The sequence below is a fragment of the Oenanthe melanoleuca genome, chromosome 26, assembly GCF_029582105.1.
Source record: "Oenanthe melanoleuca isolate GR-GAL-2019-014 chromosome 26, OMel1.0, whole genome shotgun sequence".
NCBI classification, from domain to species: Eukaryota; Metazoa; Chordata; class Aves; order Passeriformes; family Muscicapidae; genus Oenanthe; species Oenanthe melanoleuca.
Window position 1 is genome coordinate 5,446,875 of NC_079359.1, and position 26,853 is coordinate 5,473,727.

The following is a 26,853-nucleotide window of genomic DNA, read 5'->3' on the forward strand; positions in this document are numbered from 1 at the left end:
AGACCTTTAGGTCATGCACAGCTCAGAGGAAAAGTCCAAAGAAAACTAAAGAATCAACCAGCAGAGAGGAAACAGCAGTGAGACAACAAACTGCTGATAATTCCTGCAATTTTGTCACAGCAGAGGGGGAGGCTGGTGATGCAGACATCCAGAAAGATCTGGCAGCACTTGGAGTTCTGGGGATAAAGTGGCAAAGAAGGTTTGGGGGAGTATGAAGTGACATAAAAATCTAGCATGACTTCATCTATGAGAGGAGGGGCTCTGGGCTGCTTTACCTTCTTGGGAGTGAAATTCTGGGGTTATGGTGGACATGAAAATTGTGAGGAGCATCAGGGAAAACAGAATGCTGCTGTTCAGCCCAACAGGACCCATCCAAGATAAAGGAGGAGATTTCCAGATGGGGGAATAGGCCTTGGGAATTTCTTGCTGAAGGATATTTTCTCTACTGACCGTTTTCCTGGATTTGAGGGAAATGGGGCAAACCCATGGAGGAGAAACCATCTGAGGGATTTTGGATAAAGAGAAAACTCTGTTCAGCTCCAAAGGTTTTGAGCTGTAAATAAAGCCCTGGGAAGGGGCAAGTGTCAGTGAGAGGGCGAGTGTCAGCCAGGCTCATCCTCTGCCTAATCCTCAGGCACAAAATGCCCATCTAGAATTTCTTCAACTTAATAACCAGAGGAATTGCAGACTGGGAGGTTTTATATTGCTTTGCTGTGTAGATCCTAGCTGGGGGTGTTCTTTCACTGCCACGTTCAGGCTAATCCTTTGGAAACCCTGCTAAGTCCTGTGCTCCAGTGCTATCCTTTGGCAATGAGTTTTGTGCTTGCTGTGCATTAATCACAGAGCTTTTATTGCTCCAGAGGAGCTGCTCATGCTGGGCTGCTATATATAGTCTGTCAGCAATTAGCAGGATGCTTGCAAGGTTACTTTAGTAATTTTTTTCCCCCTTATGCCACAACTAACTGAATTCTCTGTGTATATGAAAACACTTGAAAGAGGAGCAGAGAACGAGCTTTGCTTGGAGCGGGCGGCTCGTCTGACAGGGCTATCTTCTAGAAATGGGGTTTTAATCAGGAACCTTTGATTGAAATCATTGCTCAGGTCATGGCACGCCCCTGTGGGCTGGAAGCACGCAGGGCCAGCTCAGCCTCACAGCCAGTTCCTTGGGCTGGTGCAGGGATGGATCTCACTGGGAGCAGAGGGTCCTGGCTGATGTTTCCTGCAGGGAATAGTGCCTGACTAGTGGGAGCACTGGGGTTGTGGCCATGCTGTGGAAAGATCCAGGCTGGGCCTGGCTCTGCTGTGCCTGGGCCCCCCATCCACCCCCAAGACAACCCCCAGTCCCCCACTAAAGGCAGTGTCCCCGTGCCTTCACACCTGCCCTTGGCAGGAGGGCTGTCCTGTGGAAGGGTGGGGGTCTCAGGGCACAGCCAGAGGGGTTCGATGGGCTGGCTCCAGCTGCGAGATGAGCCTGGGCACACAGCTCCCCTCTGGCACAAAAATTGGATCCCCCCCATGCTCCAGCCCCCTCCCCTGAGACTCTGCGAGCGCTCGCTGCTGCAGCAAAGCTCAGGAACGGGGAGACTTGACAGCTCCATCCGAGACTCTAGAAAGGGCTGGAAGGAGCAGGGGACCCTCCCAAGCTCTTTGGAAAGGGCTGGACTGCGCCCAGCCGGAGGTGTTTTAATGACTGTTTTGGATCCTCGGGAGCCAACCTCCTCCCACTCAGCCCGGGGTAATTCGCCTCCTCCGCCGGGCTGCAGGAGCTGTTGACTGGAGGATTGTGGCTGGTAGAACAGGTTCTCCGCAGGGAGTTGTCTCCGAAACCTGGGAGCCGTGGATGGCCCGAGCGGCGGGTCCCGGCGGGAGGCTGGCTCTGCTTTGCGTGGCCCTGCTGGGCAGCGCCGCTGGCACACAAATCACGGCGCTGCCAGGTAGATAAGGAGCCATGTGATGCACTGGAGCGCAGCGGGCGGCAGGGTAAAGGTGCACAGGGAAATAACCTTGCAGGGAGTTCCTCCCTCCCTTCTCGGGAGCAGGGTCCGGGCAGCGCCGATCCCGCGGCTCCCAGCTCGGCCCGGATGCCTGCTCGGGCTTTGGGGGCTCTCTGAAACTCCCGGCAAGCGCAATGTCCTTCAGCAGGAGGAACTGGTCCGATCTCTCCAGGTGAGTGCTGTGGATTGATGCGTGACCCTTTTCAGCAGGGTGAGGGTGGGCTGCTGGGGGCCGAAGGGGCTCGGGGAGGATGGCAAGAGGGGGCAGCTGCCCTGGGAGAGGCGTTTGTTGTTGGCACAGGTGAGTGCCAGCCCCACGGAGGGCCCGGCGCTGCCGGAGTTTCTTGTGGCTGGGCAGGATCAGAGGCGTTTTTGTTTCTGCTGCCTGGGGAAGCTGAGCCAGGCACAGCAGAATTACCTGGATAAATATTCTCGCCCCATGCTGGATACATTTTGGGTCTGTTTTGCCTTTCTGTGGGGAATGGACTGTCTGGGCTGTGTCTCCAGACTTGCTCTGAGCTGGCTGCGGGCATTTCCACTCCCCCATGCCCGTGCAGCCCCTGGGTGTGTGTCCTGCTCTGCCCTGCCGAAACTGCAGCCCATCGTGTGCTGAGCAAGCCCTGATTCAGCGGCAGCGGCTGAGCGATCCCAAAGCAATGCCTGAGCGATCCCTGAGCTATCCCAAAGCAATGCCTGAGCGATCCCTGAGCGATCCCCGAGCAATGCCTGAGCGATCCCCGAGCAATGCCTGAGCGATCCCTGAGCGATCCCCGAGCAATGCCTGAGCGATCCCTGAACAATCCCTGAGCGATTCCTGAGCGATCCCTGAACAATCCCTGAGCGATCCCCGAGCGATCCTCGCAGCACCACCCCTCCCTCGGCCTTCCCAAAGAGCGAGGGGAGGCTCCTGGGCATCCTGGGGTGGGTCAGGGGGTCGAACGAAGCTGGAGCAAGGTGGGATCAGCCCAGACCCCCCGCAGACCCCGGGAGAGCCCCAGCAGCCTCAGCTGTTCGGGAACAGTGGTGGAAACTCAAACAGAGCCACACTGTCCAACAAATCCGAGCAGAAATCCTGGCCCAAGTGGATGTTACATCTCCGAGACTTAATTGCAAATTTCCGTACTGGATGTAAGAACGGAGAGTTCATAGAATCCCAGAATAGTTTGGGTGGGAAGGACCTTAAAGCTCATCCCATTCCAACCTGGTGCAGGGGCACCTCCCACTGTCCCAGCTGCTCCAAGCCCGGTCCAGCCTGGCCTTGGGCACTGCCAGGGATCCAGGGGCAGCCGCAGCTTCTCTGTGCCCCTGTGCCAGGGCCTGCCCACCCTCACTGTGAAAAACTTCATTATTTTAGTTGAGACCCCACTGCTCGGAGGCCACCAGCTCTCAGCTGCCTCTGCCTGGGTGGGACAGATCCAGAGGCCGTTCCAGCCCTGTCCAGACCCATCTCCGAGCCACGGACCTACCCCAACACCAGCCCCGCTGGGTCCTGCACCCCGTGTGCTTCCCAAGCCCAGAAGGCATTTTCTGAGCTCTCCTGAAATGAGGCAGCACTGAAACAACAGAAATGTCAGAAATCTGCGCTAATCATTGACAGGGCAGGAGAGGACAAAGCAGGGACACTCGCCAAAGTTTTTTACTCATCTCTTTGAGTTAAAGAAGGTAAAACAGCGAAAAATAAATCCTTCTTTTAAAAGAGGAGGGAAAAATTGGCAGAGCAAATCTATAGCCTGATGGGCGGATTGCTTAATTACAAAAAACGAGGAGCTGCCTGTGGATAGTGCCAGGTTTTGTGCTCCCTCAGAAGGAGCTACGGTAATTCAAGGCAGGAAAATCCCATTTTCACTTCGAAGTAGACTGGCTGTATAAAATCAAAGAAGGTCGTCATGAGGATTTACCCGGCATTAGTGCTCCGGGCTGTCACTGCTTGGGGGACGGGAGCGCAGAAGCACCGGGATCTGTGTCCCCCCACCCGGGACCGGCCGGCTGGGGATGGGCGTGCGGGGAGGGCTGGTCCGGGCTGTGCGGGCACGGGCACACGGGCACAGAGCGGGGCTGTGAGAACAGGAACACACGGGCACGGAGCGGGGCTGTGCCGACACGGGCACACGGGCACGGAGCGGGGCTGTGAGAACAGGAACACACGGGCACGGAGAACAGGAACACACGGGCACGGAGGGGGCTGTGAGAACAGGAACACACGGGCACGGAGCGGGGCTGTGCGGGCAGGAACACACGGGCACGGAGAACAGGAACACACGGGCACGGAGTGGGGATGTGAGAACAGGAACACACGGGCACGGAGCGGGGCTGTGCGGGCAGGAACACACGGGCACGGAGAACAGGAACACACGGGCACGGAGCGGGGCTGTGAGAACAGGAACACACGGGTACAGAGCGGGGATGTGAGAACAGGAACACACGGGCACGGAGAACAGGAACACACGGGTACAGAGCGGGGATGTGAGAACAGGAACACACGGGCACGGAGCGGGGCTGTGAGAACAGGAACACACGGGCACGGAGAACAGGAACACACGGGCACGGAGGGGGCTGTGAGAACAGGAACACACGGGCACGGAGAACAGGAACACACGGGCACGGAGCGGGGATGTGAGAACAGGAACACACGGGCACGGAGAACAGGAACACACGGGCACGGAGGGGGCTGTGAGAACAGGAACACACGGGCACGGAGAACAGGAACACACGGGCACGGAGCGGGGATGTGAGAACAGGAACACACGGGCACGGAGAACAGGAACACACGGGCACAGAGCGGGGATGTAAGAACAGGAACACACGGGCACGGAGCGGGGATGTGAGAACAGGAACACACGGGCACAGAGCGGGGATGTAAGAACAGGAACACACGGGCACGGAGCGGGGATGTGCCGACACGGGCACACGGGCACGGACGGGGCTGTCCCGCTCGGGGATGCTCCCTGGGCGCAGCGCAGCCTTCGCCAGCCCCGTCGGCGAGCGCCGGGAGCTGCCCAGCCGTGGGTCCGGATGCTGTTGGGGCTGTTCGGCTGTGGGGTCAGCGGGAGGGAAGGGCACAGCCCGGCACGGTCCTGTCCTGTCCTGTCCCCAGCCCTGAGCTCTCAGCCGGGTCCTGTGCCCCCGTCGCGCTCCGCTGCTCCGAGCAGGAAGAACAGAAGCCGCAAATGCTGGCGGGGGGTAAAGCGGATTAATTTATGACCGGCTGCGATTACTCAGTAACTCGGAACCCGCCGCGGGTCCCCGCGGCCGCGCTCGCTGTAACGCGGCCGTGCCCCGCTGACTTTCGCTAAAAGTCAAATTCACGGCAAAGTCTGAGCCTGGGGGACGCTGGACGGAGCTGGGATGAGGTCCCGGGATGGACCCAGCGCAGGGAGGCTCTGCTGCGGGGCCGGGAGCCCCGTGGGGTTCCCTGCACTGTTTGTGCCTGATTGAGGGCTCCTCTGGGGGGGATGAACCTGGCTCTGAAAAGCTCCATCCAGCCAATAAAAATATTTTCCAACATAGTTCATGCAATGGCACAGAGGGTGGGCAGGTTTGGCACAGAGAGAGGATGGCAGAGCTGGTGTTTTCCAGACAACTTTTTAATCTGAGTGGTGTTTTATTAAAAATCAAAACAAAACAAACAATCAAACAAACAAACAAAAAAGAAAGAAAAGAAACCCCCCAAAACTCCCAACAACCCACATTTGGCTGGTGCAAAATAAAATGCTCAAAGATTATTCCAGACCTTGTCTTTTTGGCTCAGTCAGATCATAAACAATGTGCAGGGGGGAAGAAGAGCCCTGCCAGCCCCATCCCCAGGCAGAGCCTCTCAGCAGTTGCCTCCAGCCTCTGATACTTTTGCATCTGAGGCTTTTTGCTCTATAAAATTAAATTGCCATCACCACAACTTGGTTTTGGCCTAAAATCTTGTGCCATAGTGGTTACCCTTCAGTTTGTGTGGTTGGGATCTGTGGTAGCTCAGGGGCCCTGGTCTTCCTATTCTTCCTCTGGAAGGTTTGATTAGTATAGGGATTCCTTTGAATTGAGGAGAAAATAGGAGTTGGGAAGTCAAGGGCTTGCTTTGGGAAGGGCCTGCATCAGCTGGGTGGAGTGAGAGCACTTTGGGACACTTGGCTCCTGCTGCCATCGCTCTCCTCCAGCAAGATGACTTTTGTCAGCCCCTTGCCCATGGTGCAGCAGCTCCTTACTCGTCTGGCAGCAGGGCTTTGGGGTGCCCAGGCAGCACACAGCCTCCTCATGTCCTGCTGTTTGCTCCCACACAGCCTGGCCAGGCAGAGGACCCTGGAGGATGAGGAGGAGCAGCAGAGAGAGCGCCGGCGAAGGCACCGGAACCTGCTGTCATCCACATCCCTGGAGGAGGAGCCTGCCAGCCCTGCCAAAGACACCAGCCCTGCCAAAGACACCAGCCCAGCTTCCAGCAGGTCTGTGGGTCCTGCTGGCACTGGCCTTGCTCCTGCCACCGAGCCCTGGCACCTGCTGCTGTGCTGGGTGGGAGCTGCTCCTGGCTGAGGGAGGGCTCAGCTGTGCTCCAGCCAGCAGCCCTTGGAGCAGGGATGGGCTCCCCAGGGTGGGGAGGGCTCCTGGCTGAGGGAGGGCTCAGCTGTGCTCCAGCCAGCAGCCCTTGGAGCAGGGATGGGCTCCCCAGGGTGGGAGCTGCTCCTGGCTGAGGGAGGGCTCAGCTGTGCTCCAGCCAGCAGCCCTTGGAGCAGGGATGGGCTCCCCAGGGTGGGAGCTGCTCCTGGCTGAGGGAGGGCTCAGCTGAGCTCCAGCCAGCAGCCCTTGGAGCAGGGATGGGCTCCCCAGGGTGGAGAGGGCTCCTGGCTGAGGGAGGGCTCAGCTGTGCTCCAGCCAGCAGCCCTTGGAGCAGGGATGGGCTCCCCAGGAGCAGCACAGGGTGGGGAGGGCTCAGCTGGCTCCCCATGGCTCAGGAGCAGGAGTGCTGGGGAGGGCTGGGGCCAGGGCTGAGCTCAGGTGGGACCTGCAGCAGGACAGGAGGGCAGAGCAGGCAGAGCCTGGCTGGCTGTGCTGCCCCTCTGAACCTCACAGTGATGCTGTGGGACCTTTGCTGAAGGGGGATCTGACCCAGGGGCTTTCAGTGGTGCTTCCCAAGTCCCTGGCTGCAGGGAGCTGTGCTTTGGAGGTGCTCTGGGACCTGGCTGCCCTTACATAACCTGACCCACTCTCTAAAGTGATCCTGGAAGCGCCCAGTGGTGGTTTAGGTGGTTTGTGTCCACAGTGAGACTCCCACTCCAGAGGTGTTTCTGTGTTTCAGACAGGATGGAGTTAGGGTGCTTGGGTTGGGTATGGGGTGGGTGGGGGCTGGCCATGACTAAAATGAACCAGGTGGGAAGGACAAATTCCCCTTCCCTGGTGCTGACAGGCTGGCCATGTGCTGACTGCAATTCAGGAGGAGGGCAAATGTTATCCCATCTCCTTCCCAATGCTGGGAGTGTGCAGGCACAGCCTGCCAGGTGTCCTTCTCCCCAGACCTTGTGCCTGCTTGCCCCAGGGAATGAAGGGAAACAGCTTTTCACAAGCTGTGTTGGGACAGAGGAGATTGACTTGCAACTGGCACTTCCCACTTAAAATCGGTGGGATTTTTCTTAGTCCAGTGAAGAGTCACACTTCCAACTGCTCTGAGCCTGGCTCTCCTTGGCACAGGACTTGCTGGATGTTGGTGTCCTGGGACAAGGCTGCAGAAATGCTTTATCTCTATGACAGAAAGGAAAAAATAGAATTTTACCAAACTGTTTCTCAGACAGCTGAGCTGGGGTGATGGGGATGAGAATGGCTGCAAGCTCTGGTCTGCAGGGAGGACTTCAGGATGTTGGTGGGATTTTTATGTCCCTCTCCAGAGCCTTTTGCCTCACTAGCAGCATGAAGTCCACCCCTGTAACCCCAGATGCCAAGGTTGTCACCCCACGTTGTTCCTGTCCCTAGACCTCCATCCCTGGTGAAGCCGCAGTCTCCGGAGGACGGGGAGGAGCCGAAGCTCTCGGAGGTGCTGAAGACACACGAAGGGAGAAGGACGAGGTGCCTCCCACCTGCGTGTGAAAAGCTGAGGCAGGAGAAGGAGCAGAAGGAGGCGGGGGTGGCAGAAAGCTGCCCGGAGAGGGGGCCACAGCCCCGCGGGAGGCGGGAGAGCGGCCGGGCTGCGGAGCGGGCTCGGGGGGCGGCCGAGGGCAGAGCGGACCCGCCCGGAGACACGAGCCTGGAGCCGGCAGCCGAGGGGAAGGTGGTGCTGAGGGCACGGCTGCAGGACAGAGAAGGAGCAGGGACCCCTCGGGGGGAGCAGAGGAAGGAGGAGAAGGAGCCGCCAGAGGCGGGGAGCTGCCGGCTCCGGGAGGTGAAGATCCTCACCAGGCTGGGAAACCGCGGCACGGGAGAGAAAACCTCAGCCGTGACCTCATCTCCAGAGCAGCAGGTGAGCAGGAGTGCGTGGGCCACCAGCCTTTGGGGAGAGGTCCTAGGGGCTGGCAGGACCAGAGACAGGGACAGCCCAAAAGCACCAGGAGGGAAATGGGACCTGAAGGATTTTGGAGAAGGTTTTTCTGAGAGCTTCAAAGAGCTGGTGGATGGGACACCACCACCTTCCCCTCCCTGGTCTGTGCTGTTCTGATCACCTTCTCCAGCAAGTCCCTCTGCTTGTCACCATGGTGACACTGAAGGGCTGTTTGGGACTCTCTGTGTCCAGCTGAGACAGGAAAGGTTTGGAGGATTTGATCTCAAACTCCAGCCTCCAACCCAACTCTCACCCTGCTCAGCTTCTGCAGCTCAGTCTTCTCTGCAGAGATGCATCTGAGGTCTCCCTTTTCCTCAGCAGCCCCCCAGGAACCCCTCAAAGCAGGTAATCCAGCTGTCCCCTCGCCAGGATGAAGCTGCAGAGGAGCCAGAGCTCTCTCCAGCTCACGTCACCTTCAGCAGCTCCATCCGCCGGGCCAGCCCCAGGACCGTGTCCTTCCGGGTAAGAGCTGAAGCAGTGGGGAAGGATTCCCCCGAGGCACTGCAGCATGGGGGGAGGAAGGATTGCTTTGGCTTCTGGATTATGTGGACAGAGACTGTTCCCCAAAGTCTTTTTTAAAATTTACCCTTGGTCTGGGCACTGCAGTCCTGTCTGACTCCATGTCTGACTGAAGGCTTGTGAGGATGAACATGTCCAGTTCATCCACCTTGTGCTGGCCAGAAAACTCATGGGAAGTGATGGGAAAACAGGGAGCTCATTGTCCTCAGAATTTTCAGAGCTACAGGAATTACCATCCACCTTCCAGCCTTTCCAGTCTTATGTGAAAGCACAGGATAAAAATAGCATCCATCCTCCTCTCATCCCATGTTATAGTTTGAGAATATATTTCATTTCAAAGGAGATCTCTGGAATAAAGTGATTGAAGAGGCTGGGAAAACCAAGAACAAATCAAGGTCATCACTGCTGTGAGTCAGGGCTGACTAGCTACACTTGATTGTCTTCCATGAGGCTTTACTGGGAATAAAACTGTTATCACCATAAAGTGTCTATAGTCTGGGGAGCTTTGAGATATGAGATAAGATCTGGTGTGGATGTAAATGGAGCTTTCCTGGGGGAGATCAGTGAGATAGTGTCTCCCATGCTTATCTTGGATAACCAAAGTTCCCTGTGGATCTCCTCTCCTTGTGTCTTCCAGATCATCTCCAGGAAGCAGAAGGAGAGCCAAAGCCCTCTCACAAGGAGGTCAGTACCTCTCATCAGGTTGCTTTGGTCCTGCCAGGCAGGAATTGCCATCCTTTGTTTTCCAAGGGAGGAGGAGGTGATGGGGCTGGCAAGCCTGGCACAGATCTGCTGGACATTGGTCCCCAGGGTGCTGGACTGGGGGGCAGCAATGCTTGGCAGGGACAGGACAATGTCCAACGTGCAGCTTGCATCTGAGTGAGATCCTGGAATCACAGAATGGTTTGGGTTCCAAGGGACCCTAAAGATCTCATTCCAACCCCTGCCATGGGCAGGAACATCCTCTGCTCTCCCAGGTTGCTCCAGTATTCCCCAGCAAGTCCCCACTATCTCCTGAGTCATGTAATTCCAGGTTGGTGCTTGTGTCTGCACGGGCTCAATCCATGGGGACATCAAAACAGGGCCATGAGCAACCTAAGCTGGCTTTGGTGACCAGACCAAGGGACCTCCACCCCTCTGGGCAGGTGCATGCTGTAGGCAGAGCCATACTGACATTGCAGTTCAGAGCTGGCAGAGCTGAGCCCAGGGCAGGCTGAGGAGCTCTCAGATATCTCAGTGTTCAGTGTGGCCCTGGGAAGGTGGTGACACGCAGGGATCTCGGTCACCAGCAGGGAATGGACAGCTTGGCTCACCTGGCAGATGCAGGAGTACCTGGGACAGGTGCAGCTCCCCTGGACCCTGGGCTGAGCCCCAGGAGATCCTGATTTCAACTCTTCCCTCTTCTTCACCAGTGCGAGTCTGAGGATCCCAGGCAGCAACAGCACCATTGGGGAGAAGCTGGAAAAGTACAACTCGGCTGTGCAGGTACAAAGGCTGTGCAGAGCCGGGCAGGTGGGAGGGATGGGTGGGGACAGAGGCGTAGCCTGGAGCCCGGTGGGGAGGGAAGGGCTGAGCTGCACCAGGTACCAGAGCTGATGGGATCAGCGAGAGGGTCCCGGGCAGGAAAAGGGACTGGCCCCAGGGTTTTAGGAGCAGGGACCCTTGCCGGGGATCCGGGGATGCTGTGGTCCATTGGGGGAAGCAGTGAGCCGGTGATGGGCAGGGAGCGCCAGACCCCGAGGGGCTCAGGGTGTGAGCCAGAGGCTGGACTCTGCTTGTCACCCCTCGGGGTGCAGCACAGCCCTGCTGACACCCCTCTCTCTCCCAGCGCTCGGAGGGGGTGAAATCCTCCGTGCCTGTGCAGAAGAGTCGCCTGCTCTCCTCGGAAGGGGTGGCGAGCAAGCGCAACTTCTTCGAGGGCAGCGCTCCCGGCAAGGCGGAGCCGGCGGCGCTCAGGAAGGTGAGCGGGGCAGGAGCTGCGAGGGCTCCTGTGCTGGGGCCGGCACATCTTCCCCTCTCAGCCCGGCCTGGCAGGCTGCTGCAGGGGCTGTGGGTGCCCGGAGCTGCCCCGGGTTCCTCCGAGCGCTGCAGTTTGAGGAGCTGCGCTCTGCCCGCTGCGGCTCCGCTCCGGCGCCCCGAGCCCTGCGGACCGGCCGGGTCACATCCGTGCTCTAACCCCCGTGTCCCTCTCCGTGCCGCAGGACAACCTGAAGATCCCAGGATCGGTGACATCCCGCATCAATCTGTGGATCAGCCGAGCTCAGGAGCCTGCCAAGGAGGAAAACAGCAAGGTAGCAGCTTGTGCCAGCCTCAAGTGAGAGCCCTGGGACCAGGCAGTCTCACAGGACACGGTGCTGCCCTCGGGGCGGGGTTGGAGGGGGATGAGCTCTTGGCTGAAGCTGTTAAAGGGTTTCAGAGCAGTTTAGCCAGGTTTGGAGTCTCCGGGCTGCAGGGCCACCATGATGGGATGTCAGGGTTCTGCTTGTTGCTGTGTCCATCTGATTCCAGCCCCTGGTGGGCTGAGGAGGGAGCAGGAGCCAGCAGGACACACAGGGGTGCTGACCCTGCCACCCCAGCTTGATCCCATCTCTGCCATCCCATCTCCTCTGGATGAGCAGCTCTGCCTGGAGGCCAGGGGAGAGGAGCCCAGCTCAGCCCTTCAGCTCTGAGGGGCTTGAAGTGTGTGCTCAGAGAGGTCCAGGTGCATGAGGGGTCTGTGGGTCACCATATCTGCACATGAAACCAACCCCCAAAACCAGGGGGTCTTGTGGCTCTGGGTGCAAAATGCCCAGCCAAGGGGATAATAATTTGACATGGCTACTCCCTGGACGTGTTCAAGAGAGGGACAAGGCAGCCTTTGGCCCCAGGGTGGTTTGGTGTTCTTGGAAAGGAGGGGCTCAGCAGGTCCTGGGCAGGTCTCTCTGCTCACAGCAGGGAGGGCTTTGGCCACTGCTGGTGGCAGCCACCTGGCCCAGGAGGCACAGCTTCAATCCAGCCAGGGAAGGTGAGTCCAGGCTGAGCTGGGACATCAGCACTGCCCAGATGTGTCTGTGTCTGTGCCAGGCAGCTGTGCCAGCGAAGGGTTTGCTCCTGGGGTCACTCCTGGGGAAAGCTGCAGCTCCTTCACCAGTTCTCCTTTAACAGCACCTGCCCCACTTCTGTGGCTGGAGCTGCACTTGGCTGGGAGGCTCTCCCAGGTGCAGGATCCCAAAGCTGGCTGCCTTTACCTGGACAATATGTGCTCCAAGGTTTGAACACAGTCAGACCAAGGCAACGCTGCACACAGTGCATGGGGAAAACTTTCTCCTGTCACTTCTGACTCTCCTGTTTGCAGGAAATCCGGAGAATCAACAGCCTGGCAAAGCGAGAGATCTGGATAAAGCAGCCTGGAGACACCTCTGGAGACACCAAGGTAATTATGGAGCTGCTCTGAGAGCTGGTGCATCCTCTGGGGATGCAGGATGTGGGATCCTGGAGCCAGGATATGGGGGGAGAGGGGACGTGGGGGTCATCAGGACCCTGTGACTTTGGGGAGTCAGCAGGAGGGACAACTGGAGGGACAGAAGGACCCTGGTCTGGGAGGTGAAGGGAAGTGGCCCATGGCAGGATTTAGAGATTCCTGCCTGCCCCATCCCCTGCTAGGGACAGCCTCTCTCCTGGTTAAAGCAGCTGCATCTGGGGGGATTGCAGCCTCAGGCACAGCTCAGTGGTTCCCACTTTCTCTTTCCAGTTGCAGTAATACCAGCTGTGGTGTCAGACCATCTGGGAAAAACTGGTTTGCTCTGAAGATCAAAGCCCAGCCCTACTCAAACCGTCCAGCAGCCACTGCCATGAGTCCCCACGTGTGGGTGCAGCCCAGGTCATGGGGTCCTCTGCTTGTGGGATGGGAAGGAAGAAGCCTGGAAGAGTCTCCCTGTGCCCCCAGTCCCCACTCTGCCTGTCTGGGGGTGCCCAGGCCTACAGGCTCCCCACAGATGCTGAAGGCAACTCCTGCCTTGTTTGCCCCCACATGTTGCTGTTCTGTTCCTGATCTCTGCCCTGGCAAAGGGGATCCCACACGCAGCAGCTGGAAGAGGTCAGTGGGGTGAGAACCACTGGCCAAGGGAGTTCAGCTGCACACCCATGGACCATGTTGGTCCCTGCTGCCTGGGCAGGTGGGGCTGGCAGGTGTCACCCCCTGCCAGGCTGTCACTGCCAGAGTGACCCAGCCAGAGGCTGATGTTTGTGAAGTCACACGAGTGCTCATGGAAGAAGGGGGGACTTGGCCCTGGAGCTGGACCAGAGCTGTCCTTGTCACTGCCATGCCCTGCCCCTGCCAGCAGTGATCCAGGGAGGGGCCATGGCCCCAGCCCTGTTTGGGGGGCTGAGTGCCCTGTGCCGGGCCCCGTTTCCCTCCTGCCCTTCCTCCTGAGCCCTTTGCTGTGCAGCCCCTGATCCTGCATTCCCTGGGCTGCTGAGCCCACCCAGCAGGGATGGGGGATGCCTTCTCCAGGCCTTTAGGGTGGCTTTATGGTGCCATGGGCAAAGGGCTCAAATTCTCCTTTTGGGGCCATTTTTGGGGGTTGGGTTGTGCCTTGAGCAGCCACTGTGGTGACAAGTTCAGTGTGGGAATCTGCTGCTGCCCCTGGAGCTGGTTCTGCTTGTTGGGCTTGGGAAAGGACTTCAGCTTCTATGTGCTTTTATTTGTTTGTTTGTTTGTTTTTTCCTAATAAAAGTTGCTCTTTCTAAGACACCCCAGGTCACCTACTGCTGCTCTGGGACTGGAAACTGTTCCCTTCTCCCTGCAGGGGGAAAACACGGAGAACCCCTAATCAGATGTGTCCCGGGGGGTTAAGAACAGACTCCTCCCTTCTCCTTGCAGCATCCCGAGCTCGGAGCCGCCTGGCAGGGTCTGCACTCCGTGTGACAGCGCTGCCTTATCAGCCCGGCCGGTGACAGCTGGGCTGGCTCGTGTCAGCCCCTCGGGCACTCACGTATCGCGCTCCGCAGGGTTTAAAATAGCAAATCTTTGAGGCCACACAATAGCTTGGGCTTATATGGGCTCCTGGGGGGAAGGGGGAGCGGCGGAGGGGGCCAGGCCCGCGGCTGCCGAAATAGCAGCTCACAAGTGCTGCATTCCTGGCTGGGCGCCGGGCGCATTCCTGCGGCGCTGCCCGCCCCGGGGTGGGCGCTGCAGCCCCTTAAAGCTCCTGCCCCAAAGAGCCTCCCCAGACCCCGCGGCTCCCCCGCTCCCGGCAGCAGCGGCGCTCAGGTACGGCTGGGTGTGCTCGGGTACGGCTGGGTGTGCTCGGGTACGGACAGGTGTGCTCGGGTACGGACAGGTGTGCTCGGGTATGGCCAGGTGTGCTCGGGTACGGACAGGTGGGCCGGATGTGCTCAGGTATGACTGGATGTGCTCAGGTAGGGCCAGGTGTGCTGGGTGTGCTCAGGTAGGGCTGGGTGTGCTCAGGTACGGCCAGGTGTGCTGGGTGTGCTCAGGTAGGGCTGGGTGTGCTCAGGTAACTCTGGGTGTGCTCAGGTATGGCCGGGTGTGCTCAGGTAGGGCCAGGTGTGCTGGGTGTGCTCAGGTAACTCTGGGTGTGCTCAGGTATGGCCAGGTGTGCTCAGGTACGGCCGAGTGTGCTGGGTGTGGCCAGGTGTGCCGAGTGTGGCCAGGTGTGCCGTGCTCAGGTAGGGCTGTGTGTGCTCAGGTAACTGGGTGTGCTGGGTGTGGCCAGGTGTGGCCAGGTGTGGCCAGGTGTGCCGTGCTCAGGTGGGCTGTGCCGGATCCAGCCCGGGAGGAGCCGGCTCAGCGCTCGGGGTGTCCCCCGGCCGCTCCTCCTGGGCTGTTTTATTCCACGGAGCCGTTCCCGTGCACAAAGCACCAGGACCCTCTCCAGCTGTGTTTGCAGTTTGTCTTTTGGACCACCTTGATGTGGCTCGGATGGATTTCGGCTGCCCCGGTCCCAGGCAATGCCCCAGGTCCCGTTCCCAGGGGACAGCAGGGCTGTGGTGCCCTCGGCCAGCCTGGCCTGGCTCTCTGGCAGCTGGTCAGCGATGGGATGCTCCTGTGCCTGCTCCGAGTCAGGCAGGGCTGCAGGGGCACATGAGCCACTCCTGCTGGGAGAGGAGAGCTCCGTGTCTGGGCAGCCTGGAGGAACTCAGCCCCAGAGCTGGGAGCAGCCAGCCCTCAGCTAAAGGACAGGGGGATTTTGAGGAGTGTGAGGAATATCTGGAATGTTCAATACACAGCAAATTCTGGGAGATTTCTTGTAGTCAGTTTAACATTTCCTCTTTATCTCTGTAATGTCTGCTGGATTCTCCTAATTCTACCAAGTCAAGATTTCCAAGCTTTAATGAAAACACTGATGTGTTTCTGTGCAGAGGATGCATAAATATTTTCTTGAGCCACATTTTCTCTTGTGTATCCTCTTAACAGTGCTGGATTTGCTGGTGTTCCCTCAGCTCTGTGGGATATCCTGGTTTCTGAGGGAGAATGTAGGAAGAGGCTTTCACACTGTTGGGTCTGGGAACCCTCTTCTCCCGTGTCATGAAATGATTGTGTGGAGCCTGGGTCACTCAGAGGCCACACAAATTATTTGGCCAAACTTGGGGCATCAGGACCATGCTGAGCCCGGGGGAAGAGTGGGAATTGATGTTCTTGGGGAACCAGAGATCCCAGGGGTGGTGCTGGAAGGGGGGCTCAGAGCCAAGCCCCAGACTCACCAGAGGAAAAGGAACAGTGATGGCAGGAGCAGGCAGTGACCCCAGGGCAGGGGGGACCGAGTTCTGCCTTTATTTGTGCCCAAACAGCACCTTGTGAGTGCCAGTGAGACTAGAGACCCTCTGGAGCCACGGTCATGCCAAGGTTCCCTCCTGGAATGCCCCTTTCCCTTCCCTGAGCATTCCAGCCCTGGACCCAGCATCCTGACCAGCACTCCTGAGCCTGTCCCACCCACCCTGGGTAATAAATGCTCGACAGATGTCGCCAGGAGCAGTTGCTCCCAGAGTCTGGGCAGCAGCAGCAGAGAAGCCTTGCAGCCCTGGGAACAGGTGGTTCAGCACATGGAAGTTATTTCCAGAGCTGCCTTGCATCGTCCTGTGGCATCTCAGCCCTGCTGGGGGCTGGCAGAGCTGACAGGGCTGGGCTGGGCTGGGCTCTGGGCTGGGCCCTGGGCTGGGTCTGGGCTGGGTCCTGGGCTAGGCTCCAGGCTGGGCTCTGAGCTGGGCTCCGGGCTGGGCTCTGGGCTCTGGGCTAGGCTCTGGGCTGGGCCCCGGGCTGGGCCCTGGGCTCTGGGCTCTGGGCTCTGGGTCCTGGGCTGGGCTCTGGGCTGGGTCCTGGGCTGGGCTCTGGGCTGGGCTCTGGGCTGGGTCCTGGGCTGGGCTCTGGGCTGGGCTCTGGGCTCTGGGCTCTGGGCCCTGGGCTGGGCTCTGGGCCCTGGGCTCTGGGCTGGGCCCTGGGCTGGGCTCTGGGCTCTGGGCTCCGGGCTGGGCTCTGGGCTCTGGGCTCTGGGCTGGGTCCTGGGCTGGGCTCTGGGCTGGGCTCTGGGCTCTGGGCTGGGCTCTGGGCTCTGGGCCCTGGGCTGGGCTCTGGGCTGGGCCCTGGGCTCTGGGCTGGGCCCTGGGCTGGGCTCTGGGCTGAGCTCTGGGCTCTGGGCTGGGCCCTGGGCTGGGCTCTGGGCTCTGGGCTCCGGGCTGGGCTCTGGGCTGGGCTCTGGGCTCTGGGCTCTGGGCTGGGCTCTGGGCTCTGGGCTGGGCCCTGGGCTCTGGGCTCTGGGCTGGGCCCTGGGCTCTGGGCTGGGCCCTGGGCTCTGGGCTGGGCTCTGGGCTCTGGGCTGGGCTCTGTGCTCTGGGCTCTGGGCTCTGGGCTGGGCCCTGGGCTCTGGGCTCTGGGCTGGGCTCTGGGCTCTGGGCTCTGGGCTCTGGGCTGGGCCCTGGGCTCTGGGCTCTGGGCTGGGCTCTGGGCTCTGGGCTGGGCCCTGGGCTGGGCTCTGGGCTGGGCTCTGGGCTCTGGGCTCTGGGCTGGGCCCTGGGCTCTGGGCTCTGGGCTGGGCTCTGTGCTCTGGGCTGGGCTCTGTGCTCTGGGCTCTGGGCTCTGGGCTGGGCCCTGGGCTCTGGGCTCTGGGCTGGGCTCTGGGCTCTGGGCTCTGGGCTGGGCCCTGGGCCCCGGGCTGGGCCCTGGGCTCTGGGCTCTGGGCTGGGCTCTGGGCTCTGGGCTCTGGGCTCTGGGCTCTGGGCTCTGGGCTCTGGGCTCTGGGCTCTGGGCTGGGCCGGGCCCTGGGCTGGGCTCTGGGCTCTGGGCTCTGGGCTCTGGGCTCTGGGCTCTGGGCTGGGCTCTGGGCTCTGGGCTCTGGGCTGGGTCCCAGGCTGGGCTCTGGGCTCTGGGCTCTGGGCTCTGGGCTGGGCTCTGGGCTCTGGGCTCTGGGCTCTGGGCTCTGGGCTGGGCTCTGGGCTCTGGGCTCTGGGCTCTGGGCTGGGCTCTGGGCCCTGGGCTCTGGGCTCTGGGCTGGGTCCCAGGCTGGGCTCTGGGCTGGGCCCTGGGCTCTGGGCTCTGGGCTGGGCTCTGGGCTCTGGGCTGCTCCAGGATGCCCAGGGATGGGGAGGGGGCAGATCTCAGGGCAGTGCTGAAGGTCAGATGAGGTGAGGTGATGAGCAAAGTGCTGCTGAGCACAGCTAGGAGGGAGCCAGATGTGCTGAAAGATGAAAGGCTGTTTGTGCAGGGGTTTAGCCCTAAAACCAGGGCTGAGTTACTAAACCAGGTTTAAATTACTGGTTTTAGCTCACAGAGGAGAAACTGCTGAACCAGGCTGCCCTTTCCCAGCAGCTCTGCTCTTGGAGGGTTTGCTGAGACCTTGTGCTGTGCCTGGTGCAGGGCTGGGAATGTGGGAGAAGGGGTAATCTCTGAGCTAAGAATAGCCAGGAAGCAAATCAGGCTGAACTGCAGTGGGTGGTTTTCCTGTCCCCTGAGCCCCCTGAGAGGGCTGGGCCAGGGGCCTGAGTGCCTGGACATGGCTCCTGGCAGAGTTATCAGTGTGACAGGAGGCTGTGCCCCATCTCCTGCCCCCTCTTTGGGGCCAGCTGTGATCCTGCACAGGAGGGGTTATCTCTGCTGAGATAAGGCTGTCACAGCCTGGCTGGGCACAGCAGGAGGCTCCAAGTGCCTTGGAGAGAGGCAGCATCTCTGTGCCCTGTCCTGGTGTGAGGGACAGGCTGTGCTGGCCCTTATCTCCCTTCTAACCCTGACTTTTCCCAATCTGCCTCAAGCTCTGCCAGAGAACCAGGGATGTCAGACACGGAGGAGGTCACTGAGGAGTACGAGCAGTAAGTGGGGTGGTTTTAACCCCTTTTCTTTCTCCCTGTTGCTTGGAAGTGCTCTTGTTACCCACCCTGAGCCCCAGCCTGTGCCCCTCTGCCTTGGCAGTGCCTGACCCCAGTGGTGGGAGTTGGTGTTGGGAGCTGCACCCACCCCAGTGGGCAGGACAAGGATCTGTTAAAATGCTACAGTCTAAATCTGGGAGACAGAGATGGGAAAGCTGAGGCCACCAATCTGTTGCTGATGGGGTCCTGCTGCCACAGCCAGAGCACCAATATCCAAGGCCAGGTTTGAGAGCAGCTTCTGCTGCTGGAGGCACATCCTGGAGAGGTGGGGTTGGGGTCATAGGAGTGAGTTCAAACACAGCTCCACTTCTCATCCACCTGCAGAGAAAGGTGCCTGAATCCTCTGGTGATTCTGTGCCACACCAGACTGGTGTGTGTCACCCATCTGTCCTCCTGGGACAGGCTGTGCCTCTCCCCCTCTGTCAGGGAAGGACTGGGGGCAAAGGTGGGATGTGAGATGGTCCTTTCTGGGATTACAGGCCAAGGTCACTCATTCTCTCATGCTGCAGAACGGTGGGGTGCCCTGACCACTGTCAAAATGCCAGTCCAGACCTTCAGCCCTGCTCTCCAGAGCCTGCAGGATGGCCTGGGCCTTGTCCCTGTCCCCAGTGCCACCTACAGCCACCCAGCAGCCCTGGCCCTGTGCTGTAGGAAACAGGAGCCAGCCCTGAGGAAATGCCAAATTCACCTCAGCCTCACTGGTGGGCCCTGTTCCAGCAACTCAGTGTGACTCTGTGAATTCCTGTTGTGCTTTGCAGGGAGCAGCAAGGTAAGAGGACATGGAGCACCTGCAGCTGCCCTGAGGCAAAAAACTGACCAGAGCCACTCAATAACCTGAGGCTTCTTCTCCTTTTCTCTGCCTGTGCCTGTGTGCTCTGTGAAGAGGAGTGCGTGGAGGAAGGTAGGAGCTGCACCTGCAAGGACCAAGAGCCAAATGCTTCAGTGATTTCCTGGGGGGTTTGGGGCTGCAATGGGCAAATCATCTCCAGGAAAGGCAGAGGTGACCATGTTTGAGCTACCTGCCCCTGGAACATCAGCAGGATCCAAACCAGTTTGGATTTTCTGGGGGTCTCTTTTGTCACTGATGCTTTGCCTCTGACCAGGGCTGGTAGTGCTGGACATGGGTGTTGGCAGAGGTGTGATCCCAATATCCCAACAGAGCTGGAGTCTCTGCTGAGTGTGGGACACCCAAACTGAGACCTGGTGGAGCCACAGCCCTGGCACAGGGCTGGGCTGGGCCTCTGGGTGTAAGAGCTAAGAGAGTTGCAGGGGGAAGCCCCTGCAGTGCTCCAGCCCTCACCTCACACATGCAAAAACTGTGGCACCCAACTAATCCCTGTGCTTATTCCTTCCCTCCTCCCTGGCTCAGAAGAGGAAGAATGGATAGAGGAAGACGATGGTAGTTATTGCATCTTTCATTATTTCCTCTCTCTGCTCTTGGGAAAAGTTGTGGGTCAATGTGTTCTGCCTCTCCCTGGTTGGGGATGGTTTTCTTTCATTCTTCCACTTCTCTCTCTTCTTCCTGCACTCCATCCATCCCTGCTGTGCTTGGTGTGTCCATCCTCTGCCTGTGCCTTGTCTCTTATATCTGCCAGCCATGGTTTGCTGTCTTTGCTCTCTTCTGTTTCTTCCATGGTTTGCTGTCTCTGTTGGGCTGTGGCACCCCCACCCCAGGGCCTGCTGGCTCAGGATAACTCTGGCTCCAGTGCAGGATCCTGTGGGGATGCTGCTCCCTCCAGTGGAAAAATGCTCCAGCAGCGTCACAAATGGGATTGAGAAGGTGCCAAGGCACCTCCTCAGCCTCTCCTGGAGCTCAGGGCTGGAGCAGAGCTATGGAAATCCCTCCTTCCTTCCTGGGGTGTGAGGAGATGGCAGCACCAGAGGGGATGAGGGACAAGCCAGCAGGTGGCAATAAATCCTTCAATTCTTTAATTTTGGGGGTGTTGTGCTGGTGAACAAGAGCAGCCCTTGGGTAAGGGTAGAGAGGAGCCTTTGGAGCTGCTGCTCCTTTCCTGGCTGCAGCTGCCCGGGTCTGTCTCAGCTCTGTGCCACAGCTACCCAGGCAGGAGCTGCAGGGAGCCAGGGAACAGCCCTGCTGGACTCACCTGCCCCTATCCACAGGTCAGGAGGAGCAGGTGGAGCAGGAGGAGGAGGAGGAGCCCCAGGAAGCCAAGGCAGAAGGTGAGGGGGGCTGTGCTCCCGTGGCTTGGCTGGGCTCTGCTCCAGGGGCTGTGACAAGGGGACACCAGCACAGAGGGCAGCTGTCCCCCACATCTGGTGTACAGGGAGGGGGTGTCCAACTGAGCTGCCTTCCCTGCTCTGCCTGGCCCTACAGCCATGGGGATAATGGTGTTTGCTGCTGCTGGCTGTGCCAGCCCTCTGGGACAGTACCAAAAATGGGCCCAGCCTGTTCCACCAAGGGGTCCACTGCCCTAGAGGGGATTTCCAGAGCTGGGTTGAGCTCTGATGGGTCTGATCACCAAAAGGGCCCACTGGTGGCTTTGGGGCATGGTGTGTGCCTCTGTGCTGCCACTGCTGCTGGGCAGGCTCAGATCCCAGCTGGGACCCCCAGTCAGGCTGCTGGGACCCCTCTGTGCTGGGGGATGTGACTGCCCTCTCCCAGGGTGCTCATGATCTCACTTTGCTTTTAAACAGAACAAGAAGATGAAACAAAAGCAGCAGGAGAAGGTAAAGCTGGGGCAGGGGAGAGATGGGTTTGGCCAGTCCAGTCCTGATCCAGTCCCTTGAGACACTGGGCCCTTGTAACAGGGTTTTGTGGTGAATTTATTTGCTGCTAAAGGGACAATCTGTGGTAAATGGGGCAGAGCTGCCCTAGCCACATCCCCCAGCAGGGAAGGATGGATTTGTGCTGCCTTGGGCAGAAATTCACCCAAAATACAGCAGGAGAGGGAGGTACTGCTGCTTTTCCAGCCTGAGCTCCTGCAAAACTTGTCTGAATTCCTCCTGGAGAGGATCTGGGGTTCTCCTGGCCACCCTGTGAGTGAGGGATGTCCCTCAGGATCCTGATGTCCCCCGTTCATCCTGCAGAGATGAAGTTGGGGTTTTAAGGAGGGAGAACCACGGGACAGAGGGGGACAGCTGTCCCAGAGTGTCCCTGGGCAGGACTGGCCACGGGGACACAAAGCATTGTGTTTTGCACAGGTGGAGAGGGAGACCGAGAGCAGGAGCCTGGGGAAGGTGAAGTATCTCCCTTGTTCCTTCTGTGTGACTTGGGGGCACAGAGTGTCCTGTGGCACAGGGCTGGCCCCTCACTGCTGGGGGATGCCCCGTGAAGCCCCTGCTGCTGGGAGAGGGGGGGCTGGGCTCGGGGGGGTGGGTCAAGGTGTGACAGGAATTCCCTTGGTGACACTGACCTTGTCTTTCTGTCCTGCTTCTGGGACCTGCAGGTGAATCGAAGCCAAAACCCAAGTAAGTGTGGCAGGGTTTTCAGTGGGGCAAGGTCTGAGCTGTGCCAGAGCCTGGACAGGGCACAGGGAGCCTGCAGGGCACAGACAGGGGACTGAGACTTGGAGAGAAAAAGGGAGAGAAACAGCAAAACACATGAAGGAGGCTCCACGAAGGAGGTCTCTAGGCAGCTCTAAAGCATTTTGTATGTTCCTTAGGAGAAGCTCAGCTGCCCTGTGACCCATGGCATAAATGTGTGTGTGTGTGAGCATCCCAGCCTGGGATACAGAGCATGGGGTGCACATTTCCAGGAGTGCCAGCAACTGAGCCCAGGGGAGCAGGACTGAGAACCATTGCCAGAGACCTGGGGGCTCCTCCTGGGCCCCTGAGATGCTGCAGTGTGGGAGGCAGATCTGCCCTCAGCCATCACCCCTCCATCCCCGTGTGCCCCTGCTGAGCATCTCCTGCTCTCCCTCAGGCCCTGCAGGGTGAGAGGACCCAGCTGCCTGTGCCAGGTCACGCTGCAGCACATGGTGCCCTTTGGGGGCAGCCTGGCAGAGAGCCCTGGCCACGCTGTCTGCAGCTTGCAGAGCTATTCCAGCCACGCAGGCACCTTGGAGCGCTTCCCAGGAATGCCACAGCTCTTCCTGTGCGGCTGCCCCGCAGGATCACTGCACTCCCTCCCCTCAGCCGTGCCCCCTCTGCACCGGGATGGGTGGGATGGGTGGGATGGGTGGGATGGGGGCTGTCCCGAGCAGCCCCAGCCCCCCGTGCTCCGGCTCCCCTCCCACTGCAGGCTCTTCATGCCCAACCTGGTGCCTCCCAAGATCCCAGATGGCGAGAGGCTGGATTTTGATGTAAGTTGTGCCCCGTTCCCACCCGGGGGTGCCCCCCTGCCGCTCGCCAGCCCGGCGGCTGCTGCAGGCTGTGCTGGTGCCCGCGCAGGACATTCACCGCAAGCGCATGGAGAAGGACCTGAACGAGCTGCAGGCCCTCATCGAGGCCCACTTTGAGAGCAGGAAGAAGGAGGAAGAGGAGCTCCTGTCCCTCAAGGACAGGATCGTACGTGCTCAGCTTTCCCCTCTCTGTCCCTGCACTCAGCCGCTGTCCCTTCCCCGCAGTCCTGGCAGACCTGGGACATCTCTGACCCTGCAGGACAGAGACTGAGGGTTAAACCAGATTTTGATGAGCCATTTTTTAATGGTTGGCAGGCACCCCTGCTCCTGTGAACCATAAAATTTCCTGAGCTGGAAGGGACTCACAAAGATCATCCAGTTCCAGCCCTGCCTTGCACAGACACCCCAATAATCACCAACAATCCCACCCTGAGCATCCCTGGCAGTGCTGTCCAAGCTCTCCTGGAGCTCTGGCAGCCTCGGGGCTGTGCCCATTCCCTGGGGAGCCTGGGCAGTGCCAGCACCTCTGGGGGAAGAACCTTTCCTGATCTCCAGCCTGAATCTTGGCTGGCACAGCTCCAGCCCTTCCCCTCCTGTCCCCGGTCACTGGGTGCCCTGGCGTGGCTGCTGCGGTGCTGATGCCCCCGGGGTCACTGTCCCCAGGCCCCCTTGGGGCTCCCAGGGCTCCTGGGGATGTGTCCCCTGGCGCAGAGAGGCTGCAGGTCCTGGGTGTCCCCGCAGGAGCAGCGGCGAGCGGAGCGGGCGGAGCAGCAGCGGATCCGCAGCGAGCGGGAGAAGGAGCGCCAGGCCCGCATGGCCGTGAGTGTCCCTGGGATGGCCTGGGGACACCGGCTGTGCCCCCCATCCCTGCTGACCGCCCTCCGACCCGGCAGGAGGAGAGGGCTCGCAAGGAGGAGGAGGAGGCGCGGAAGAGGGCGGAGGAGGAGGCGCGGAAGAAGAAGGCGTTCTCCAACATGCTGCACTTCGGGGGGTACATGCAGAAGGTGGGACCGTCCCACGGGGGCTGTGCAGCTCCTGGGCAGGGCAGCCGTGGGCTGGCCTCGTCCCGGGGACACGGTGGGGTGTCACGGTGGGGTGTCACGGTGGGGTGTCACTGTGGGGTGTCACGGTGGGGCGACACTCTGGGGTGTCACGGTGGGGTGACACTCTGGGGTGACACTCTGGGGTGTACAGGCAGGAGAGGGCGGGAGCTGCTCTTGGCTCGGGGTCACCGGGCCAAGGGAGCTCAGAGCTGCCCTGAGCTCAGCCCTGCAGGTGTGCAGCTCCATCCCAGTGACAGCGATGGGGACCAGGACAAATGTCCTGTTCACTATTGCCAGACTGTCCTCGGGAGCCCCAAAAGCTGAGGGTGTTGGGTGCAGAACCGGGCATGGGGGACAGCCAAGGCTGGGCAGACTTCCTTCTCTCCAGTGGGCTGATGGTTTCCTCAGTCAGAGAAAAAGGGTGGGAAGAAGCAAACGGAGCGGGAAAAGAAGAAGAAGATCCTCAGTGAGCGACGGAAGCCCCTGAACATCGAGCACCTCAGCGAGGAGAAGCTGAGGTGAGCACAGGCTGCAGGAGGGATGGCAGGGCCAGCCGGGGCTGGGACCGGGCTGGGACAGCTCCCGGGGCTGGGACCGGGCTGGGACAGCTCCCGGGGCAGGGACCGGGCTGGGACAGCTCCCGGGGCTTCCAGCCGAGGGGACGGCACCGCTGGAATGGGCTGTGACACCCCACGGGGGACACGGCTCCAGGGCTGGGCAGGGCCTCTGCGGCTGGTGGCACCACCATGAGAGGGAGCCAGGGTCACACAGTGGGACAGGGGTGGGACAGGAGTGGGACAGAGTGTCCTGAGCAGCCAGGGTCACACAGTGGGACAGGGGTGTCCTGAGGAGCCAGGGTCACAGGTGTGGGATGTGTGTCCCCACGACCTCGTGGTTCTTGTCCTGGGCTCACTGCCTGCATAACCCATCCCTGTCTGGGAGTCTCCAGGGCAGGTGAGGGGTTGGCAGCAGTGCCCCATCCTGCACTGAGCTCCCTGGGAGCCACAGCCCTTCCCTGCACTGTCCCCAGTGTCCCCAGCCAGCTCTTCCTGCAGGGACAAGGCCAAGGAGCTGTGGCAGAACATCCGTGACCTGGAGGCTGAGAAATTTGACCTGCAGGAGAAGTTTAAGCGGCAGAAATACGAGGTGAGCCCCAGGGCCTTTGTGACTTGTCCACCCTCTGTGCTCCTGATGGCTCCTTGTGCTCCCAGCCAGGAGATGAGCTGGGGTGTCCCAGTGATCTCCCAGCTCCTGGGAACGTGCACCTGGCACCACCACGGGGCAAACACGTCCCAGGCCAGTCAGGATGGGGCTCTGAGCAGCCTGGGACAGTGGAAGGTGTCTCTGCCCAGGGCAGGGGTGGAGTGACAGGAGCTTTAAGGTCCCTTCCAACCCCAGCTAGCCTGGGACTCTGGGATTCTAAGCCCCACAGAAAAACTGCTGGGGAAAAGAGAGCAGTGATGCACCTTCACCCAGCCTTACACCCAGCCTGGTGCATCTGTCAGACTCCCCACCCCCATTTCTTCTTGCAGATCAATGTCCTTCGGAACCGCATCAGTGACCATCAGAAAGTGTAAGTGGCTGCACATCCCTCCTCCATCTCCTGCCCTTCCAGCTCCCCAGTTCCCTCCCCATGGATCTCCTTTCCTAAACCATCTCCTCCCTTTCCCCCTCCTGCCTCTGGTCTTGCTGGTGCCTGGCATTCCTCAGGGGATGGACCCAGGGAGAACCCCCCTGGCATGGGATGCTTTGTGTCCTGTGGGGTCCTTCCAGTCTCCAGCCACCCCTGCAGGGGCTCTGCCCAGCACCTCAGGAAGCTGCTGGGGATCCCAGCTTGTCTGGCAGGGGAAGTCCCTTGGGCTGTGGGATTTGTGCAGGCCCACAAGGCCAGGGGAACCTGACCCCATGCCCATGTTCCCTGCACGTGGCTGGGGAACGCGTGGTAGGAAGGTGGAAGAGGGTTTCACCCCTGCTCCCAGAGCACACTGGTGTGTCACACCCCCATCCCACTTCCCCTCACGTGGGAGGTGCTCAGCCCACCCCAGGGGTCAGGGCAGCATCTCCCACCCACTTACACCAAGTCTCTCTTCTCTCCTGCCCCATCATGGTGTGATCCTGCAGCAAAGGGTGAGTACAGGCACTTCTGATGGCTGTGTGTGTCCCTGCAGGGTGCTGTGTGTGTGTGTGTGTGTGTCTGTGTGTCCCTGCAGGGTGCTCTGTGTGTCTGTGTGTCTGTGTGTCTGTGTGTCCCTGCAGGGTGCTCTGTGTGTCTGTGTGTCCCTGCACGTGTCCCCTGTGTGCCCCACTCCATGTGTGCTGCAGGGACACCAGGGCAGCAGCAGGGCTCAGGGATGAGCAATCCCAAGCCCTGGCAGCCAGACCTGCCCTTCACTGCCCACCCAACCCTCCTCCTCCTCTGTGCTGCCCTGTGCTGTTAAGGGGAGTGATGGGCTGGGTCCTGAGGGATCCTGCAGCTGCTTTCATCCCTCTGCAGCCACAGATGCAACTTGTCAGTTCTTCTTGGAATGATTCTTGAGGGGGAGAAACATGGGAAGGAAATGGTGGGTCCGTAGAATCCTGGCAGCTGCATGAGCTTGTTCCCAAGGCACTTTGACTCAGGTGCCAACATTTAGCTGGGGCCAGTGACCACCCTCAGCCCCAGGGCAGTTCTCAACAGGAAAAGGCTGCAGGACCACTGCCAGCACCCACCTCATCCTCCTTGTGTGGTCACTGGTGCCTGTTCCTCTCCCTTGCAGGTCCAAGGGTGCCCGAGGGAAGACCATGGTGGGCAGCCGCTGGAAGTAGAGCTCAGGGGGAGAGGAGGCCAAGCCCCAGGAGCTGCACAGAGCCCTGGCTGCAGGAATGGGGGCTCTGGGGAGCACAGGCCTCCCATCTCCACCCCCCAGTGCTGTTGTGTCTGTAAATAAAGAGGTGTGAGGGGTGCAGGTGTGGTCTCCATCCTGAGGCTCTGATCCCAGAGGACACAGCACAGGCTCAGCACAGCTGGAGGAGCTGCCCACCTGCTCCCTGGGCTGAGAGAGGTCACAGCAACCACCAAGGACCCCCAGGTTACTGTCCCTGTGCCTCCCAGCACCATCTCAGCTACAGTTTGGTGATAGACCTGGGTGCTC

General features: G+C 60.0%; 2 protein-coding genes across 4 annotated transcripts; both read left to right on the top strand.

Annotated features, from left to right (window-relative positions):
• Window positions 1–1,871: 1,871 nt before the first annotated feature.
• Window positions 1,872–13,753, top strand: LAD1 (ladinin 1). 3 transcript variants are annotated; one of them, XM_056511537.1, is made up of 10 exons: window positions 1,872–2,166; window positions 6,263–6,421; window positions 7,911–8,424; window positions 8,821–8,964; window positions 9,659–9,705; window positions 10,434–10,506; window positions 10,850–10,981; window positions 11,223–11,312; window positions 12,356–12,433; window positions 12,752–13,753. In XM_056511537.1, the coding sequence occupies exons 1-10, from the start codon at window positions 2,129–2,131 to the stop codon at window positions 12,758–12,760; spliced, it is 1,284 nt and encodes a 427-aa protein (XP_056367512.1). In that variant the 5' UTR covers window positions 1,872–2,128; the 3' UTR covers window positions 12,761–13,753. The 3 variants fall into 3 exon arrangements, with proteins under 3 accessions (XP_056367512.1, XP_056367515.1, XP_056367513.1); XM_056511540.1 differs by having other exon boundaries at window positions 1,875–2,166; window positions 7,941–8,424; window positions 8,824–8,964; XM_056511538.1 differs by having other exon boundaries at window positions 1,878–2,166; window positions 7,941–8,424.
• A 4,530-nt stretch (window positions 13,754–18,283) lies between these two features.
• TNNT2 (troponin T2, cardiac type) lies at window positions 18,284–26,527 on the top strand. The gene is made up of 16 exons (XM_056511127.1): window positions 18,284–18,321; window positions 19,137–19,147; window positions 19,262–19,279; window positions 20,500–20,559; window positions 21,034–21,066; window positions 21,541–21,576; window positions 21,786–21,807; window positions 22,580–22,640; window positions 22,729–22,845; window positions 23,421–23,498; window positions 23,573–23,683; window positions 24,131–24,240; window positions 24,778–24,868; window positions 25,255–25,295; window positions 25,844–25,849; window positions 26,479–26,527. Exons 1-16 carry the CDS (start codon window positions 18,284–18,286, stop codon window positions 26,525–26,527), a joined length of 882 nt encoding a protein of 293 aa, XP_056367102.1.
• The last annotated feature ends 326 nt before the right edge of the window (window positions 26,528–26,853 follow it).